The sequence below is a fragment of the Sceloporus occidentalis genome, unplaced genomic scaffold, assembly GCF_023333645.1.
Source record: "Sceloporus occidentalis isolate IW3139 unplaced genomic scaffold, rSceOcc1.0.p SCAF_1, whole genome shotgun sequence".
NCBI classification, from domain to species: domain Eukaryota; kingdom Metazoa; phylum Chordata; class Lepidosauria; order Squamata; family Phrynosomatidae; genus Sceloporus; species Sceloporus occidentalis.
Window position 1 is genome coordinate 59864777 of NW_028316981.1, and position 18855 is coordinate 59883631.

General features: G+C 39.1%; 1 protein-coding gene across 3 annotated transcripts in view; it reads right to left on the bottom strand.

Annotated features, from left to right (window-relative positions):
- CACNA2D3 (calcium voltage-gated channel auxiliary subunit alpha2delta 3) overlaps positions 1 to 18855 on the bottom strand; it is a 717368-nt gene that overhangs the window by 152311 nt on the left and 546202 nt on the right. For all 3 annotated transcript variants that reach the window (XM_089522601.1, XM_089522591.1, XM_089522612.1), the window contains one exon: positions 3885 to 3968. In XM_089522601.1, the coding sequence (XP_089378727.1) occupies positions 3885 to 3968 (84 nt within the window). The remainder of the gene's footprint in view (positions 1 to 3884; positions 3969 to 18855) is intronic.

Consider the following 18855-nt stretch of genomic DNA (forward strand, 5'->3'; position numbering starts at 1 on the left):
AAATAACAGGAACTGAAAGGAGAACACCTGGAAAGTTACGATTTAATTAAGGACAGTCAGCATGGCTTCACACAAAACGAATCATGCCTAACAAATCAGATTTATGGAGGAAGTAACAGAAAGACCAGGCAAAGGTTAAGCCGTGGATATAAGGAAAGCTTTTGGTACAGTATGGCTGAAAAAGTTGACATGTAAATAAAGGATGACATGGAAAAGACCTGCAGAGTGGTTAATGTAGAGAGCTGAAATACAAATGATATGAACATAGAAGGAATGTGATTTTGGAATGGAAAGAACTAAATAGGAAAGATTGCCACATACTTAAGATAAGGTGTTAGATGGCCACCACTAGCATGAGTCTGTGGTCTGGCCAGAACCCGCAAATGTGGTTGTTTTACATTTTTGGTAAATTCTCGCAATTTTATCTGCAGCATAAGCAACAGGGAAACTTATTCAAAGATACAAGCAGCCTGACAAAATTTGGTGAATGTTGTTGCTTTTTTTTAAAAAAAAAAAAAATCTAAGATCTTTATATTATCCAGAAGAAAGTAACTAGCGTTAAAGCCACTGACAGCTCGGTGGTGGAGGCATGACTTGTAAAGATACTGGGCCTGACATCCTTTAGGTATTCATCTAGTAAGCCTTGTGTCTTGTTGCTTTTAAAATATGCATTATTTGTTTGGAAAACTATGCCACAGTAGTGACAGACTGGACCCCTAGACTGAGTATGTGTGTGTGGCGGAATCATCCCAAAATGGTGAGAAGGAAGTACCTCCTGCTACCTGGGTTTCCTATACTATCAACCATTCTTATTAATATGTTTTTATTTAATCTGTAGTCTGCCTTTCTCCCAATATGGTTGCAAGGAAGCTTACAATTTGGGTAAAAACATGATATAGCTAAAATAATTTATAGTTTAAAAGGGTTAAATTATAAGCAATCCAAATGCAAACTGATTAATAAGGATTTTAAAACATAATGATAAAGATAAAAGCAGAACACTCCACTGAATGATCTTTCTTCAACAGAAAGTTAAAAGCTGTATAAAGAGAGGACCTACCTAACTTCTTGTGAGAGAGCGATCCATAACATGGGACCTGTTACTGGAAGGCTCTGTCCAGTGTCCTCCCCAAATATGCCTGCAGTAATAGTGGGACCCAATGAAGGGCTTCCTCCAAAGATCTTAAAACTCAGGCAGGCTCATATAGGAACCACGAGATACAATCTTTCAGAACGTCTGGATCCAAGTCATGTAGGGCTTTAACAGTCATGGCCAGCTCTTTGAATTCTACCTGGAAACAGATTACTGAGCCAGTGAAGCTGCTGTAACAGGAGAATTGTAAGTGCCTGATAACCAGCCTCAGTTGGCAGCCTGACCCAGGCATTTTGGGCCCACTGAAGTTTTCAAACAGTTTCCAAAGGCAGTCCCATGTGGAATGCATTACTATAATCCAAACAGATCTGGCATCTAAGGAATAACACCCTTGCTCGGGCCATTAGCCACTTGTATATTACAACATCCTGAAAGCTGCAAATGTGAAAGGATGAATGAATTCCTGGTCACATATCCATATAACACACAAACGTTTTGTAAGTTGTTATTGAAATGTGAAAAATTCATTTCTCCCATAACCCTACTTTTAAAAGATAGGATTAGAAAAATTTACAGTTAGCTGTCAGCAGCTGGCATATAAATGCTACCTCCACCATACAGATATACATCTTCATAAATTTAATTGCAGTAGGCAAGAATAATTTCCCCCCCTTTTTTTGCCCCAGTGCAAGAAGTTGCAGTTTCCAAAAATATTCATAGTTTGAGATTCATTTGTGGAAGGATCACATGTGGGATTTTTTGCACAGAAAATGATGTTCAATCAATTTAATTTTTTTGGTACATGAAATTTAAACCATGTGACAGCCAGTATGGTATAGTGGTCTGAATCTTGGACTAAGACTTTGGAAGTTCAGGGTTCAAATCTCTGCTTACCCATGGAAACCCACTTGTGCAATCTTGGACAAGTAATGCTCTCCTAACCTCAGGGGAAGACAGTGGAAAACCTGGGCCAATTCATGAGCACATATGTGGAAAGCAGAACCATTGGATTTTGGCTGCCTGTTTCTTCCCCAGGACATTCTTACTCCTATCAGACACTGCTTCTGAACAGCAAGACTAAATGAAGCAAACCAGCCCACAGTTTCAAGCTGATGGCCCAAAAAAACCTGAGCTCCTTGTATATATAACTATGGTTAGATACAGACCACCCCTTTGAGGAGGCCTGCACCCGCCCCTTTCCCCTCTGGATTGAGGCCTGGGCATCTGCAGCAGCAGCCTCAGAAGTCCCAATTCACCACTTCTCCAGGCCTTGGGGAAACAGCAAAACACTGCTTCCCTGCGGCCTGGAAAGGGGTGCCCTTGGGGCTTCATGCCCCAAGGACACGCCGACAGCTGCAGGGAAGGGGAGAAAAGGGCCGCTTGGCCCCTTTCTCTTCCACATCACTGGTGTGGCCATTTAAAGGCTGCGCCAGCGATATATGTGGCAAAAAGCAGCTCCATTTTGGAGCTCCTTCCCGTTACGATGAAAGGGCGCCCCAAGCACTCTGCAGCATCGCGGGGACGTCACACCCGTGAGGCGTCATTTGGCTGCGGCACAGCCTTGACGTAATGGCAGTGCCCATGTATACAGGGTGCCACCATTATCACACCACCGTGACATGCTAGGGTTGCAGGGCATGCGGTCGCACTGCCCTCGGGCAACCCTAGCACGTATCCAGGCCGGCAGGGCCTATAACTATAAACTATAAACAAATGTATAATTAATAAAACAAAATAGAAAAAATGACTTTCAACTATCTCTTTGGAAAGTACATTTCATTATAAATTCCACCCCTTTTTATCTCCCCTGTTAATTACACTTCATCTATATATTGGTCCGTGGAATGGAAAGGGGAGGAAGGAGAGAGGAGAGAGGGAACCAGGGCTGTCATATATGTGACAGAACCTAACAAACCAGTTTATTTTTAAAGTATATGTGACAGAATTTCCCCAGCTAGCATGACCCATGGCAAAATGAACTGGGGATTTTGGGAACCATAAAAGTAAAGTTTCTAGGAACCCATCCACACTACAGAATTATAGTGCTACGACTCCACTTTAACTGCTATGGTTCCATTTCATGGAATCCTAGGTTTGTAGTGTGGTGAGACGCTGGAACTCTCTGACTGAGAATTCTTAACACCATTCCTTCAACAACAGCTTTCAGGACTCTTTCAGATGGAACCATGAGAGTTAGGGCTGGAACTAACCAGCAGCTTCAGCTAATTTCCAGCTGGCTTGAGGGCATGATATTTACACATGCCATGCCCCTAAGTTGCCTGGTAGTCGTGCCGGCGATTACACACTGGGTGGATTTGGGGAGACTTGAGAGCGTTCTATTTAGATACTACATGCCCCCAGGTTGCCTAGAAGCCAGCTGAAGCTGCAATGGGGAGCCATCAATCCACTCCAAATAGGAGCAGCTTTTTGGCACTTCTATTTGGGCCCGATTCTGGCCAGATTGGGACCACATCATGCAGTTTGCCCAGCCCCAATCTGGCTTTGTCAGAGACGGCTTGAAGCCACCCCTTCAGGACGGTCTGTTTCGCCCCTTAAAGTTGTATAATAGTGCTATTATTCTGTAGATGAATAAACCCAAAATTCTAATTTGTGTGTAGGAAAACCTCTGCAAAATGGGAAGACCTCTGTCGTCGTCCTCCTCCTCCTCCTCCTCCTCCTCCTCCTCCTCCTCCTCCTCCTCCTCCTCCTTCTTCTTCTTCTTGCTGCTAATCAATCTGGCAATGAGTGAGTCAAATCTTCTTCAAAAACTTTAACAAAGCAAATCACCTACCACATCATCCCGATCCTCCCATTCAACCTCAGAAAGATCAACACTGCTGTAGTTGGGCTTCCTTCGTTTTTTTCCTTCTTCATACTAGTCCCATTAAAAAAAACAGAAAACAAAAAAGAGAGACGCTTTTAGCATGGTGGGTGAAAAAGCAAACAATTTTTCTACTGTCCCATGTTCAATTTTTTTGTTAAATCTGTATGTCACTAGTTTTCAGAAAATTCTTCAGTTGATACCATGAAACACATGGAAGTATATTTGCACAAATATTTTCTAAGACACAACTTATTTGGACCATAAAAAATCTTTAATCAGAATTTGTCTTTTCTGCAGACAGCACACAAAGCAATTGTCCTGGAATCAGAATACAAATAAATGTAGACAATTTATTGTTGTTGTTGTTGCTGATGACTATTAGTACTATTGCTATTAAACACAAATGCTGCAGACACAAGCTATACACTATATGAAAAGTATGAAAACTTCAGTTGTACTCTCAAAGTTTACAGAAGACATTCTGAACTAGATCTTGCAGCCATGCAGAATTGATATTTCCTATAGTGTTATCAACAAAATGTTTACATATTTCCCTTTAAACAAGATAAGGTAAAAATCCTGGGAAGTATGGTGTTAATATCTGCTAATACTACATTTTATCTGTTTGTTCATGGGAGAAAAAACAAGGAAGACATTAATAAGGGAATGTTATTGTCGTTATCACTAACTTTGTTACACTATAAATCTCATATTTTAAAATAAACATCTCATGATGACAAATGACTTTGACACATAATGCAAGAAAATCCTGCCCCCTGCTGCACATCACTACAAAGGAACATTGCTCCCCCTCAACCACCAAAGCTGACTTCCAAAGTGTGAGTTAAAGCTCTTGCATAAGCAGGTTTTGTTAGCGCTCCAAGAAAATAAATCAATGTTTTGTTTGGAATATATATTTTGTGCACACATTTAGTTACTCAGCACCACTCAATATTAACATTAACTTTATGCAAAAATCCTATTTCCTATACTAAGCCAAGGATTGTACAAAAATAATACAATCGGACTCTAGCTGCTTATTCAAATTCTACTCAGCTCCATTTGGGCCGCTATTTTCATTATAAAGAATGAGAAAACTGCTAAATAGTTTTGAGAATGTTTCCTTTCAAAGTTATGAGACATCATGGCTTTTATAGTTTCAATACTGAAATACTGAAAAGACTTCCATTCATTTCTGGTTTTGGCTACCATGTCCCCTGTTTCAGAACTCTGTTCAACGTATTAATTTCTTCTGTTTTCACATACACTGGTCAATGAAAACTCCATTCCTCCTGGATGTTTCTCTGTCCTCCTCCTCTCCTTATTCCTCCATGCTTGTACATCCAAATAGATGCATGAGACAGAAGTAATTCCACGATATTTGTCAGTAGAAAAAGCAACATTCCTCCATCCTGGGGAACAAATTCTTCACAAAGGGGCTGTACAGACCAGCCATTACGGTTGGCGTGGGGGCGGACTTGGGGTGTGGCATCCACATGACGCATGCCCAAACTCCACTTCCAGGCTGGAGTGATGCCGTGCGCTGCACCAGATGGCAGATGGCATCACAGCGCTCCTTCAGCATTGCATCAACATGATGCAGCACCAAAGAAGCACCGAAAAGCCACAGCACCAGCAGCTATGGCATCCTTTCCATGGTGCACTGTGGAAAGGCAGGATTGGGGCTGTGGCATCTGGTTGTTGTGACCCCGATCTGGCGCTAAAAGTGGCGGTTGCAGGCTGCCCCTTAGGGGTGGCCTGTACAGCCCCAAAGTTTCTTCCTCAAACTTAACAACTGATAATTTTAGAAATTTTCTTCCCACTGTAAGAAAGTCTTTGAATACCAGTTTTCAAAGGCTATTTGCAATTCACGACTTATTATGTGAAAAATTTGCACGTGGTGGTTTAGAACAGAAAACAGCATTTTCTATACAGGAAGCATCATTTTCTGCATGGAAAATAAAATTTCAATGCAGATATACTAATTCTTGAAGAGAAAATGCTGTATTTTGTGTAGAAAATTCTGTTTTTTAATGCACATCAGTCATGTGCAAATTTTATGTACAACAAATCCTCAATCATAGCTTTTTTAGCACAGAAAAAATGTTTATATGAAGGAATTAATAGTTCTGCACTGAAGTAATATTTTCCATGGACAAAAATGCTGTTTCCTACACAGACAATGAAGTTTATTGTGAAAAACAACTATGTGTGAATTTTTCACAGATTAAGGCCCAAACTGCAAAGATTCCCATCATTCTAAGAGTCTTCTAATCAGGATTTCTCAAACTCAAAGACCATGGGGTTTTTTTTCTACCATGTTTTGAATATTTTTAATATTCTTTCCATTCCTATTACTCCACCTAAGCCCAATTCTTAGTCCCAGTCCCAGTTGAATCAATTGGTTTTTCATATGTTTTTTTCATTGATTTCAATAATTCATTCAGTGAGTCTACTGCAGATGAGACTAGCAATTAGATTTAGGAACTTCTGGGCAAAATGTAATTGCCTTCTCTGATGTTCCAATCTGCTTTGCCTGTAATGTCAGTGGATGAAATTGTATGATTTTAGCATACGATACAAAGTTAGATGACCATAAAACATAAAGTACTTAAGTTGCAAAATATCTTAAGATGCCCATCCCTTCCTTCAAAAATGGAGGGGGGGGGACCCAGACACCATAGAGTTGTCTTAAAACAATTGAGCAATATGAAAGAGGATTCATTATTTGACAAGGCTTTTCCATCACTTCAACACAAAATCTAAATAAAGAAGCATCAGTACCCATAGCCAGTGATGGCATGAGACACCTCCCTTTTTAGCACCAAGGGACACTGATGTAGAGGACTACATAATCAGTATGTAACCTGCAAATAGGCTACATGTTACTCTGCTTGCTAGAAGGTAGACCTCACATTTGGAAAGAAGACACACATCAGGTCCTACTACGTAGCTAGCGGTAGGGTAACATTTGCAAAATAGTTTTCCCCTTTCCCATTTTTAAAGGCATTTTTTTGGTTTGGGCTTAACTAGCTAAAGGAAAACTTAATGATTTATGATTCCAACAAAAGTCCTTAAACTCCAGTTGCTCATTTCTGAACTGGTACTAGTGTCAGGGGAAGTGGGAATAAAGTTTGATGACCCACTGATGTTAAGCTTTTGTCCCAGATTTCTCTCTATGATGTCTACCATTCAGCTCTCTGCCATATTCATTGCATCCTCTATGACAACCATATTGAATCTTCTTTCAAAAGGATCCTTAACCCACTGTGATACAGTAGTTATAGTGTCAATGCAGGATTCAGAAAACCCAGTATCAAACATATACTCAGTTGTGAACCTCACTGGGTGATCTTGGGCCAGCACTCTCAGCCAAAATTACTTTGGAGGTAAATGTAGCATCAGGACCATGTACTTGAGATCCTTCGAGGGGAAAATATGTAATAAATATTTATAATAATAATTTAAAAAGAAAGTTTATCTGTGGTTATAATTCTATTTTGCTTAATACATGCAGAAGACAAATAGAGTATGCAAGATGTGAGTCAGCAGATTCATGTTGTGGTATTTTGTATTACTTCCTAAGATATTCACTTTTTCACATGATAGGGATGTAAATCTTCACAAACTTCATTGTCACAGGCAAAAAGAAATAATTTTACCATTTACCTGCTCACTGAAAGAAACCATTAAAAACGGCACAGTTTTTAAAGACTATTTGCAGTTTGGGACTTATTCTCTATATAAAAATAATGGCTGCAGAAAGCAACATATTCTGAAAAGAAAACTAGTTTTCCACAGGGAAAACAGTATTTTCTGCAGAGAAATTTATAAGTCCCAAATAGCAAAGATTCTCATCAAGCTTCTTCTCATTTAGGGTTTCCAAGCAAAAAAATACCCCCACTTTTTATCATTTTTGAATATTTTTGAATATTCCATAATATTCAAATAATCTAGAATTATTTCTGAATCATGAAATATCTTAATAATACTTTCCCCTCTTGTCTCTCACAGTCTTTAAAGCCAACTTGATGTATGGGTTAGTGCAAAGCCAGCCCTACTGTTTGGCAGATTGACACCATATGTGACTTCTGATTTTCAGTGTGATGGAAAGGCAGCACATGTTACCTAATGTATTAAATAATGTATTAAATTATTAATTAATAATTATTAATGTATTATATGTATTAAATGATATACTAAATTAATGTGTTAAATAAAGAGCCTCCCCTCCCCCCTGAAACCAGAAGGGGATTGCCATCCAAAGGGACAGAGAAGCAGCCTTGGGAGACCAGATACATCAGAGCCTCCCCTCCCCTCTGAGACCAGAAAGACAACAAAGAGGGAGGCTTCAACACCGCAGCCCAGGAACACCAGATCCCTCCCCAACAAGAAGATCAGAAGGCCACTGATGCTGCCAATGACAAAATGGAAAGCGGCGAGGAGGATGGGAGGGTGGGAAAAACATCTAGGAGTGTAAAGAGGAATGGGAAAAGTCAGAATCATTCAGGCCACTGTATTCCCAATTGCCATGTATGGATGTGAGAGCTGGATAGTGAAGGAAGCAGACAGAAAGAAAATCAACTCATTTGAAATGTGGTCCTGGAGAAGAGTACTTAGGATACCATGGACAGCCAAGAAGACAAACAAATGGGTTCTTGAACAGATCAGACCAGGGCTCTCCTTGGAAGCAAAGATGATCAAGTTGAGACTATTGTACTTTGGCTACATAATGAGAAGGCACGGATCTCTAGAAAAAATAATAATGTTAGGAAAGGTAGAAGGTAGAAGAAAAAGAGGAAGACCACAAACCAGATGTCAATCAGGGGGGTTGTGGCAAGGACTTGCATGATCTGGGCAGGGCAGTGGAGGATAGGGATTCTTGGAGATGTCTCATCCATGAGGTCACCATGAGTCGGAACTGACTTGAAGGCAGCTAACAACAACAAATTAAATATTGGTTGAGGGAAATATGCTTTTATGTTTGTTGTTGCTGTTTTGGGTCAGGTACTAAAATACAACATCCTTTACTAGCAATGGGCAACATTATATCTAACATGAGGGAGGTATACGGGAAACAGATGTCTTGAGCCAGCTCTGACTCAGTGAATGTTTCAGAAATCTCTCATCTTTCTTCAGAGTGTTCACCAGAGCTCAGAGGAGGGAAAAATAGTGATTTTGGATAACTGGGGGGTGGGGGGGGGTTGATAAAGAAGTAAAGCATGTTTAACTTGGAGATTGAGGGAGAAGAGAGATTAAAACAAACAATAATTTTAAAATATGTAAAAGGCATAAAGAAATAGAAAGCCTGTTGTTTACAATCCTCCAGGGCCACTAAGAACCAGAAGCAGTAAGTTCAGGTTGCAAGCTTCTTAACTGGAAGATTGGATGGGCAATTAAACAAGACCTCCAGGAAGGCTGCAGAATCTTCTGTCCCAGTGGCTTTATGGCAAAGGCCAAATAAGCATTCATCAGAGATCTTTTAAGACTTAATAATCCTACTATTGCAGGAAGTTGGACTTGTTGATGCTTGACCTCTCTTCCATTAGCATGGTCAAAGTCCAAGATTTCCTTTATGTGGCTGCACGCATCTCAACAGAGTAGCATTACTTTCTTACTTCCTGGAGCAGATGCCACCCAGACTGCATCACAAGCCATTTTTTTCTTACTTCATCTGCAATACAGCTTAGCATGGGGGAGAAACAAGATGATAGAATAGGGTACACCAGAGGGGAAAATAAAGCGTACATGTGGATCACTCTGTGTACTTTCCTGGATTTTTTATTATTATTAGTTTAGGGTAAAACAAGGCCCTCTAAGAGTTACTGGAGAGCAACTCCCAACATTGCATTGGTTGTGCTGGCAGGGATGATGGGACCTACACTTCAACAACATGTGGAGGGGCATGTATTGTACATCTAATTTAGATTATAGTCTACCTAAAAACAAGTCAGTGAAGTATGATCATCTTCTATCATCATCATCATCATCATCATCATCATCATCATCATCATGCCTTTCTTCATTTTGTTGTTTTCTTTACATTGTCTCATAATGAATTTTAAATAATTTTAATTATGGGTATTTTATTATTTTTTTAAGAAATAACACACACACACATTATATGTTTAATCTATCCTAGTTTTTAAAAAAGTGTAAGCTGCCTTGGGTCCCATTGCTGTGGAAAAGGTAGCATATGAATGAATAAAATAATAATAATAAGTAAAAAAGAATCTAGACATTTCACTATCCTCCTATTCTACAATGTAAGATTTCTCTTAAGTTTATTAAAAGGTTCCCATTCTCATCACATTCATGAGCATTCCAGGGCTGCTTCATGCTGACAGTATTTTGATATTTCATACTGATATTTTGATATTTCATACACTGGACACCTTCCTGGATGACCAACCACCATGGCCAATGATATGCGGATCATGGGGATTTTTAAAAATATATATATTTTTTTTAGAGATGAAGTGTCTCAAGTGGACACTGAAGGTTTGGCTGAAAGATGGTGTAGCATGATTGCTATGAGATCAAGGGTCATTCTACACTGCAGAAATAAAAATTTGGCACCACTTTAGCTGCTGTTACTCTATCCTACAGAATCTTGAGATTTGTAGTTGAGTGAGGCACCAGAGCTCTCTGAACATGCTCCCTTGGCATGTGGTGAATCTCCTGCTTTAGAGGTTTTTAAACAGAGGCTAAATGGCCATCTGTTGCTGGTACTATGATGATATGTTTTTGCATTGCAGGGGGTCTTCCAATATCTATGATTCTAGTACATTCTAAAAACATATAGAACAGGGTAGCACAATCATGTTGATTCCAGGGACTAATTTTCTGTCCCACATCCTTCAGAAGCAGCATGGAATGTTGAAAAGCTTCAAGATTAAACACAAAGGAAAATGTGTTTGGAAATTCACTGCTGGTTTTGGAGATGTTAAACATGGATGGAGGCTGCAACTTATTTACAAGGTGAATTGCCCATCCCAGAGGCTTCCAGAAGATGCAAGTGTATCTTTTTTGGGAGAGCAGGAAAAGATATCTCTGGGAGTTTGGAATGACTGATGTCACCAGAAACAAATATGGGAGCATATACAGTGGGCCCTTGGTATCCACTGGGATTTGGTTCCAGGACCCCTGGTGGACAGCAAAATCCATGGAGGCTCAAATACCATTAAACACAGTGGCATAGTATTCCTTACATAATGTAGCAAAATCAAGTTTTGCTTTCTGGAATGTATATATTTTAGGAATATTTTCAAGCCAAGGTTTGATGGTTAAATCCATGAACTAAACAAATCTTGGATAGGAAGGGCTAACTGTACCACACCAGGTATGGAGCACAAGTGGAAGCACATGCCACATTTTGCCCACCCTGAGATAGAGCAGGTCAGGAAGGAGTACCAAGGTCAGGGGTTCCCATAAGGTAAAAGAGTATTTTTGTAGTAATATTTTTTAAAATATCATACAGTAAAGGTACAGTGAAAAGAGTCCTTTTAAAAAGCAACCTGTCTAGTATGTTAATATCCTTGGCACTTTTTAAATAGATAAAACAGTTATCTATAAAAACTCTAACTAGTACAAGAATGAAAGACTGCAATATTACCTTCTTAGCCATTCCTCTGTGCTGAAATCTCCAAGCAAGGTTTAGATTGGCATGTGTGTAACACTTCTCTAGAGATGCATCGGAGAACAGCACTAGTTCTAAATTTAAATCCCCAATGGCTACTTTCAAAAGTTATATTTTTTAAAAAATGGTTTTGTTTTGTGTGACTAGTCCTAATTTCTATGAATTGCCTTGACTTTATAGATATGTACAGTCCTTCGCTAAGCTCTGCTGGACCCTGAATTTGTAAAGTGCTTGATGTTGTTTGCTCATAAGAAGGGTATTGTAAAAGCAAACTGCTGAGATTAAGATTAAACAGTTATGTGACTTTTTTTGTTTTCCTCTAAGGGAACAAGAGGTAACCTTTTTATTTTTAACGAAAGAGTAGCCAACCAAGGCTATAATTTAAGATTTTAATCCAGAACTTCTTAGATTATGATTGGCATTGAAGACTAGTTATTTTGGATTAGACATTCATGCCAGCTGGCAACCAGAAACTGCTATGTAGTACAATTTCCAAGCTAAGCTGCAACGAAAAACTGTTAACTGTTAACTATGTCATATAAAAGAGGGAATGGTGGGTGGGTGGCTGGGGGAATGACCATCAACTTTCTCACAAGGAAAACATGGGAGGAAAGAAACATATAAAGCCTAGTAAGCAATATTACATATAAAATATATATTGAATCCCCATCTACCTCTTCCTCCCCACCCACCCCAAAATCCCATGCTATTGTTCCCAATGTGCAAGGAATTTATAAAGACTTATAGACAGCTGTTTATCTAAAATCGAGCTGCTGTGAAACTCTTCACCTAACAAAATTTTTTGAATGTTCCCTGAACGGGCAATGATATAGAATCTAGTTCTAACCTATGATCCCTACCCAGTCATGCAAAACAAGTGACTATGCGGGTACTATTAACACAAGAGAAATCCCAAACTCGGAAATGTAACTTTTTTAAACAAAACTCAAAATCTTGTATCCATACTGGTAGAGAGATTCTGGAATTTCTCAGTTTTTTTCTTTTTTTCTTTTTAAAATATTATTGTAGTGAAATTGAACATGCACACACAGTTGACCGACACCCATACGGTATAGAAGATTTTCTAGGGCAACATTTGGTTTCCAACTTTGGAAATTCTGAAGGGGGAATAAAGGGCCTCAGGGTCCCATTCTCTTTTGTTTTTAAGTGGACTGGCTTTGATGTAAGAAGATTACGCAGCTGAGGTATCTTTATTTTTACCTTGGCTCTGTTCTCATGTTACTTTTTATGAGATAAAGTCACTCTGCAGGACAGCTGGAATTTACCACATAAGCAGGAACTCTAGTATTCACTCAGTTTCTCCCACATGGTAAATGCCACCTCTCACAATGTGAAAAGGCAAATGACTGGAATATTTCCCATCTGGATTTTGTGGTAAAATATTTTGTGGTACCTTTTCCATATGAAACAATGCATTGGATCTCCATTTGCCTTTTGGGAAGAGCAAAATAATTGAAGGGTAACAAAAATATGATTGTCAACAACCTACAAGACAGTTGCTCTAAATGACATAGAAAATAAAGGACACATCTTTATGTGCCTAATAAACATTGAATAAACAATGTCTTCATTCATAGCAGATCAGCCACATAGGAGTAGATTAGCAGTGTGACGCGTACTTGATTCTTACCATGGAAAACTTTCTTGATTTTGTTTTTCATTTGCATTCTTAAGACCTTATCATTCAGGATTATGTAAAACTGACAGCTGCTCATAATTGTATCTCCTTAGAGTGGAAATAATTTAAAACATCTGCCATTATTTCAACATCACCAAATTCAGTGAAGCTGTTTTTACCTAACATCAATGCTGAAAGGAACGAATCAAAGGAAACGACAAGCATTACAACCAAATTTCTTGCATTTCATTTGTATGTGCAACTGGTTTTCCCAGCAAAGCCTTCAAACTGTTAATTATCTTTTTAATATATGTAATTTAGAATTCCTAATTAGATAGCAATTTAATGCCCTCACGGGGATTCAGATGTTCTTTCTTTTTTAGCATGTAAACTCCAACAGGAATAATTGTTGACATTCAAGTGATTGAACTCTTCAGTTATTTAAATGAACACAAGGCATTTACACTTTTCAAATCATTTAAATATTCTACTGTCAGCTACAGCTGTAGAGTTTTATGGAGTCTCTGAATAAGCAAGGGTAAGTGTAGGTTATCTTAGTTTCCAGGCAGGACTCCCCAGAGAGAAATGAGATTTGCTGCTTATGAAAGGCTAACACTGCTTAAGTGGGGCATTAATGCATCCTCTGAGACATGGGTTTCTCTGTTTTTCTATATTAGGAGTAACAAATTTTCCCAGAATTTACAGCTATGAAAGCCTTAATACTGGTTTAGCAATCTTTAAATACACTGAGTATTTTTTTTTACTGTGGACAATATATTGTGGCAGTTAACAATTAATTTAAACTCAGCAGCTTACTCTCAGAAAATGCACAGAAAGTTACATTATATACATATCTTTAAAATTCTCTCTCTGAGCCTTTTCTGGTGGCTTCTGACTGTGTTTGACTACAATTCCCAAAACAATTGGAGAATACGGATACACAACACACACCCAGTCCTCCTCTCCTCTACCATGAAATTATATTAAGGTTAATAAATATTAATCTTAGAAAAATAAATTTTATAAAGGCAGGTCGAAATCTGATTCACTTTTGTATCGAGAAAACAGAATTTTCAGGCTATTCATTGTAAAAGAAACCATTTTGCCACCATATCTAATCTAGAGATTTGGGTTTGCATTATTTATTAAACTTTACACATGTGTGTTTCAGTTTGTCTTCCATAAGATGAAGCTGCCACTGAACTATCCTATAACATATTTAGAGAGTAGTTTGATGAGAGGTCATATTCAAAAAATGAGTGTAAGAGCATAACAAATTGTTCCTGAAAAGTAGGAGAAGGGCAATGCAACTCTATACATATCTACTCAGAAACAGGCAGCATTGGGCTGAATGGAATTTACTCCCAGGTAAAAGAATATAAGGCATATGCTTCCATGTGTTCAGGAGTGTGCATGGAAGGTCCAAGAGGAGTAAAATAAGAATACAGTCCACATAACACATTTTGTAGTGTCAACCCCAGCAAATAAAATCAATTTTTCGCTTTTTCTCTTTTTCTTTTTTTAAAAAACCCAATCAGAGTTAAGAGGCGGATTGCTGTTTTATACTGAGCATTTCAATGTATCATTTTTTTTATGCAAAGCAAATGTTCAGCAGAGGGTGCTCGATGTAAAGAATTTCTGACCTGACAAAACTGGAAAAGAATTAAGGAGTCAAGAAAACTATGTGAATGAGGTAATTAACATAATTGAGAGATCAGTCACACACCAATGCTGATACTGTGTACTTGTGGAGTATTATGAGTTTAGGGATAATAGGGCATTATATATATATTGAAAAAGAAGTGGGGAATCTCTCATAGTGAAAAACTGACATACTCTTTTATGTATACTTCTGAGTTAGAAAAGTCCTCAGAGTAATAGATTTAATCTGTGAAAGCATAGGCTGCTGATTGTGTGGCATGCACACTGTTGCCAGATATGAAGAGTTATGACTATCATGAGACGTTTTAATAAATGATTATGAGAATGCTGACATGGAGTTAGGAGTGGGCATCAATGTCATTGGAGAAAGTCATCAAGAGACCCTCAAAGACAAAGGTAGGAAAATGAGGCTGAGATGGACATTGTTGGAGGAACATCTTTTCTACATACAACCTAAACTAACAAAAAAGATCTAAACAAGAAAGTCAATGAATGAGTGATACAGTAGCAGATTTGGATTTTGAAGACCATGGAAAGAATTTTGGAGTAGACAGAGCCTATATCAAGGAGACAATCCCGAATAAGGACTGAGATTACTGCCAGTTGCTGTTGCATAGCAGCTTTCAAACTGATTTATTGGAGAAAGCCAAGAGATTCTGGAGATCATTAAGATTGGACTTGCATCTCCGTTGAGCATAATATCCCAATGTTCTACACAGAGAGAAGAGGAACAAAATAGAAGTTAACAGTGCCCACAGGAGAAAACCTAAATGGAAAAGACAAAAAAATGCATCAAAACAAACAAAACTGGAAGAAGGAATAACATATGCAAATTTCAGATTCCTTAAAGTTAAATCAAGTAGAGTCTCTGATACAAAAGCTGAGGGCAGGCAGTAAATCAATGAAAACTAAGTGCACACAGTTATCTGCAAATATAAAGTCTACAGCAAAGACAGAGTAGGTTACACTAATGGAGCTATACTGTATGTCAAAAACAAGACATACATTTAAAATCCCCAAAGCATCAAATTTATTTACAGAAAAGGTGTAAGTAAAAATTCCAGCCCAGGAAAGCACGGCACAAGATATGCTATTTTGCTGCAGTCCAATTTTGATAGTTGCTCCTAATACATGGGCCCTTGATATTCACTGGGGTTTGGTATCCACTGTGGTACCAATACACACACACGATGAGGGGAAAATGTTAAATATTTAACCTCCCTTGGAATAATTCATTAGACACTGATGTAAGACGAGGATACGTGGCATCTATAATGTAGCAAGTGTTGCTGAGCCATTTGGAAACAATGAGTACAACACAATTACATTCACCAGATATGCATGTGGAAAAATGTTGAGAAAGTCCATCACAAGCATATTATGGTGTAAACAGCAATAGCAATAGTAAAGGATCTACAGTTTTTAGTAGATGCAGAAGCTAAAACAACTGCTGAGAGACAAGAATGAAAGTGGATTTTATTGCTAGCTTTGTTCACAGACATTGAAAGTTACCTGAAAATTTTGATGAGGTTGTATACAGAATCTGAAAAATAAATAGATTGCAGGGACACATAAGGTACAAGGCAGCTACAGTGTTTTTGCCTACAACGCAATGCAAAAAAGAAAAAAAAACCCAAACACAAAACCCCCCGGAGCCTTTGATATTAAACAGTACATCAAATCCCATCTGATCTTAAAAACTAAGCAGGGTCAGTCCTTGTTGGTATTTGGATGAGAGAACACCAACGAACAGCAAACTCACCTCTGACCAGGCTCTACAAGTGAATGATTATTCCAGCTCAGACATCAGAAGAGCTGCCAGACCCAGAAAAGCCCAGAGGACTGAAAAGGCAAAGTGGTGAAGAAGCACAACCTCAAAAAGGTTTATAAACCAACCAAGAAAACCTAGCAAATGCTACGCTCAGCAAAGGACCAGACAGACCCACTCACAGCCACAGGAGTTTACCACATACCATGTAGCTGCAGACAATTCTACATAGGGACCACCAAACGTATTGTCCAAACACGAATCAAGGAACACAAGAGACACTGCAGACTGGATCAGCCAGAAAAACCAGCAGTAGCAGAACACATTATAAACCATCCAGGGCACAAAATACTGTTTGAAAACAATGAAATTCTGGACCATGCCAGCAACTATCAGGCCAGAATGCACAGGGAAGCCATTGAAATCCACAAACACTTGGACAACTTCATCAGGAAAGAAGAAACCCTTAAAGTAAATAAAGTTTGGCTACCAGTCCTGAAGAACACCAAAACCAGGACTTGGCAAATGCAAATGAGAAACCACTCAGGGTCAGAAGCTTTCCCAGGAAACAATGATCACCAGTTAGCAGACACAAATCCTCCTTTGCATATCCTCCTACTCTGAGGAGGCCATCAACAACAGAACAATACACAGATTAACATGGGAATCACTGCTCCTCACCCAGGGTCACACAGTGTATGTGTGTGTGTATCCACTCTCTTCCAAGTTAGCATACTCCGAAGATGCCAGCCACATATGTTGGTGAAATGTCAGGAATAAACTCTTCTAGAACATGACCACATAGCCCAAAAAACTCACAAAAAAACTATGGATGCCAGCCATGAAAGCCTTCGACTTCACCTCTGAATAGTCCTTGCCTAAGAAACCCCTATGAAATTCATGAGGTTGCCATAAATTGACAGGTAACTTGAAGGCACATACGCACACACTCAAGGAGTTAGATGATCAAAATTTCTAAACTGGTGAATGATGTGGAAAATTAGATCAGCCTTTTAAAAAATCAAGATAATAACTTACAGTCATGGAATGAAATGAATTAGAACAGGGCCAGGAGATACAAATGGAGCAATGCAATGCACAATTGTCTTTTGAAAAGCAGATTAATAAGAGCTTTTAGACCCTAAAATGATTTCCCATTGTTCTAAATTTCTGTAATTATTGTGAATTAATTTTATCTCTATGCTGTCCAAATAACCTATGATATATGGTAGGGAGCAAATATTTTTCCTCAGTAAACAAATAAATGCAGTCTTTCAGGAACACGTTGGCCATGAGACCAACAATAAACGAACCTTCCATATTCAGTAACACTACACCTCTTATTACAAGATGAGATGTCGGAGTCAAGTAACACAGGAAAATTATTTTCATTATGTACTGTATATGTGCTTTACAATAACAGCTGGGCAGCCAGTATTGCAGGTGTACTGTTAATGTAGCTAGATATCTGATGTTTTTAAAATAAAAGCTTGGCAAAACGGAAGGACTACAAATAAGGCCCTGTACAGACCGGCCTGAAAGGCCAGCCTGGGGGTGGAGTCGAGATGCAAGATCCACATGGTGCAAGCCCTGACTTTACCCCTCCCCCGGGTGCCCTGATGTTACGCACCGCTCCAAATGGTGCACGGCATCATGGTGCTCCTCCGGTGCTGCATCCATATGATGGCAGAAGGAGAACCATATAGCCATGGCACCGCAGCTATGGTGCCCTTTCCAGGGTGCAAAAAGGAGCCGCCTTTTTCAGCTCCTTTTTGCACCCTGGAATGTCCAGATCAGGGCTGCAGTCTGTGGTTGCCATGGCACCGATCCGGCTAAGAATGGGGCAGCTGGAGGCTTTCCCTTAGGGGCTGTATGTACAGCCCCTAAGTCTGTCTTGAGAGTCAGGATACAACTTGTTCTAGAAAGAAATCCACAGCATTGTCTGGCAGTGTTCCTTGACCGTATGTTGTCCCTGGACTCTTCACCAGAATGGGTACACAATCCCATGTAGTGAACCAGCTGTGCCCTTTCCTGGGTCCATTTGATCTGGTAACAGTTAAGCCATGCTTTAGTTACATCACACTTTGCCCACTGCAATGCATTCTTCCTAGGCATCTGGCATCTTCAATCAGTGCAAAATGAGGCAGGCAGAGATAACTGGAATCACATTACTGTGATACTGAAGAACCTACATTGGTTGGCGACTGCTTTCTGGGCTATTTTCTTTGTT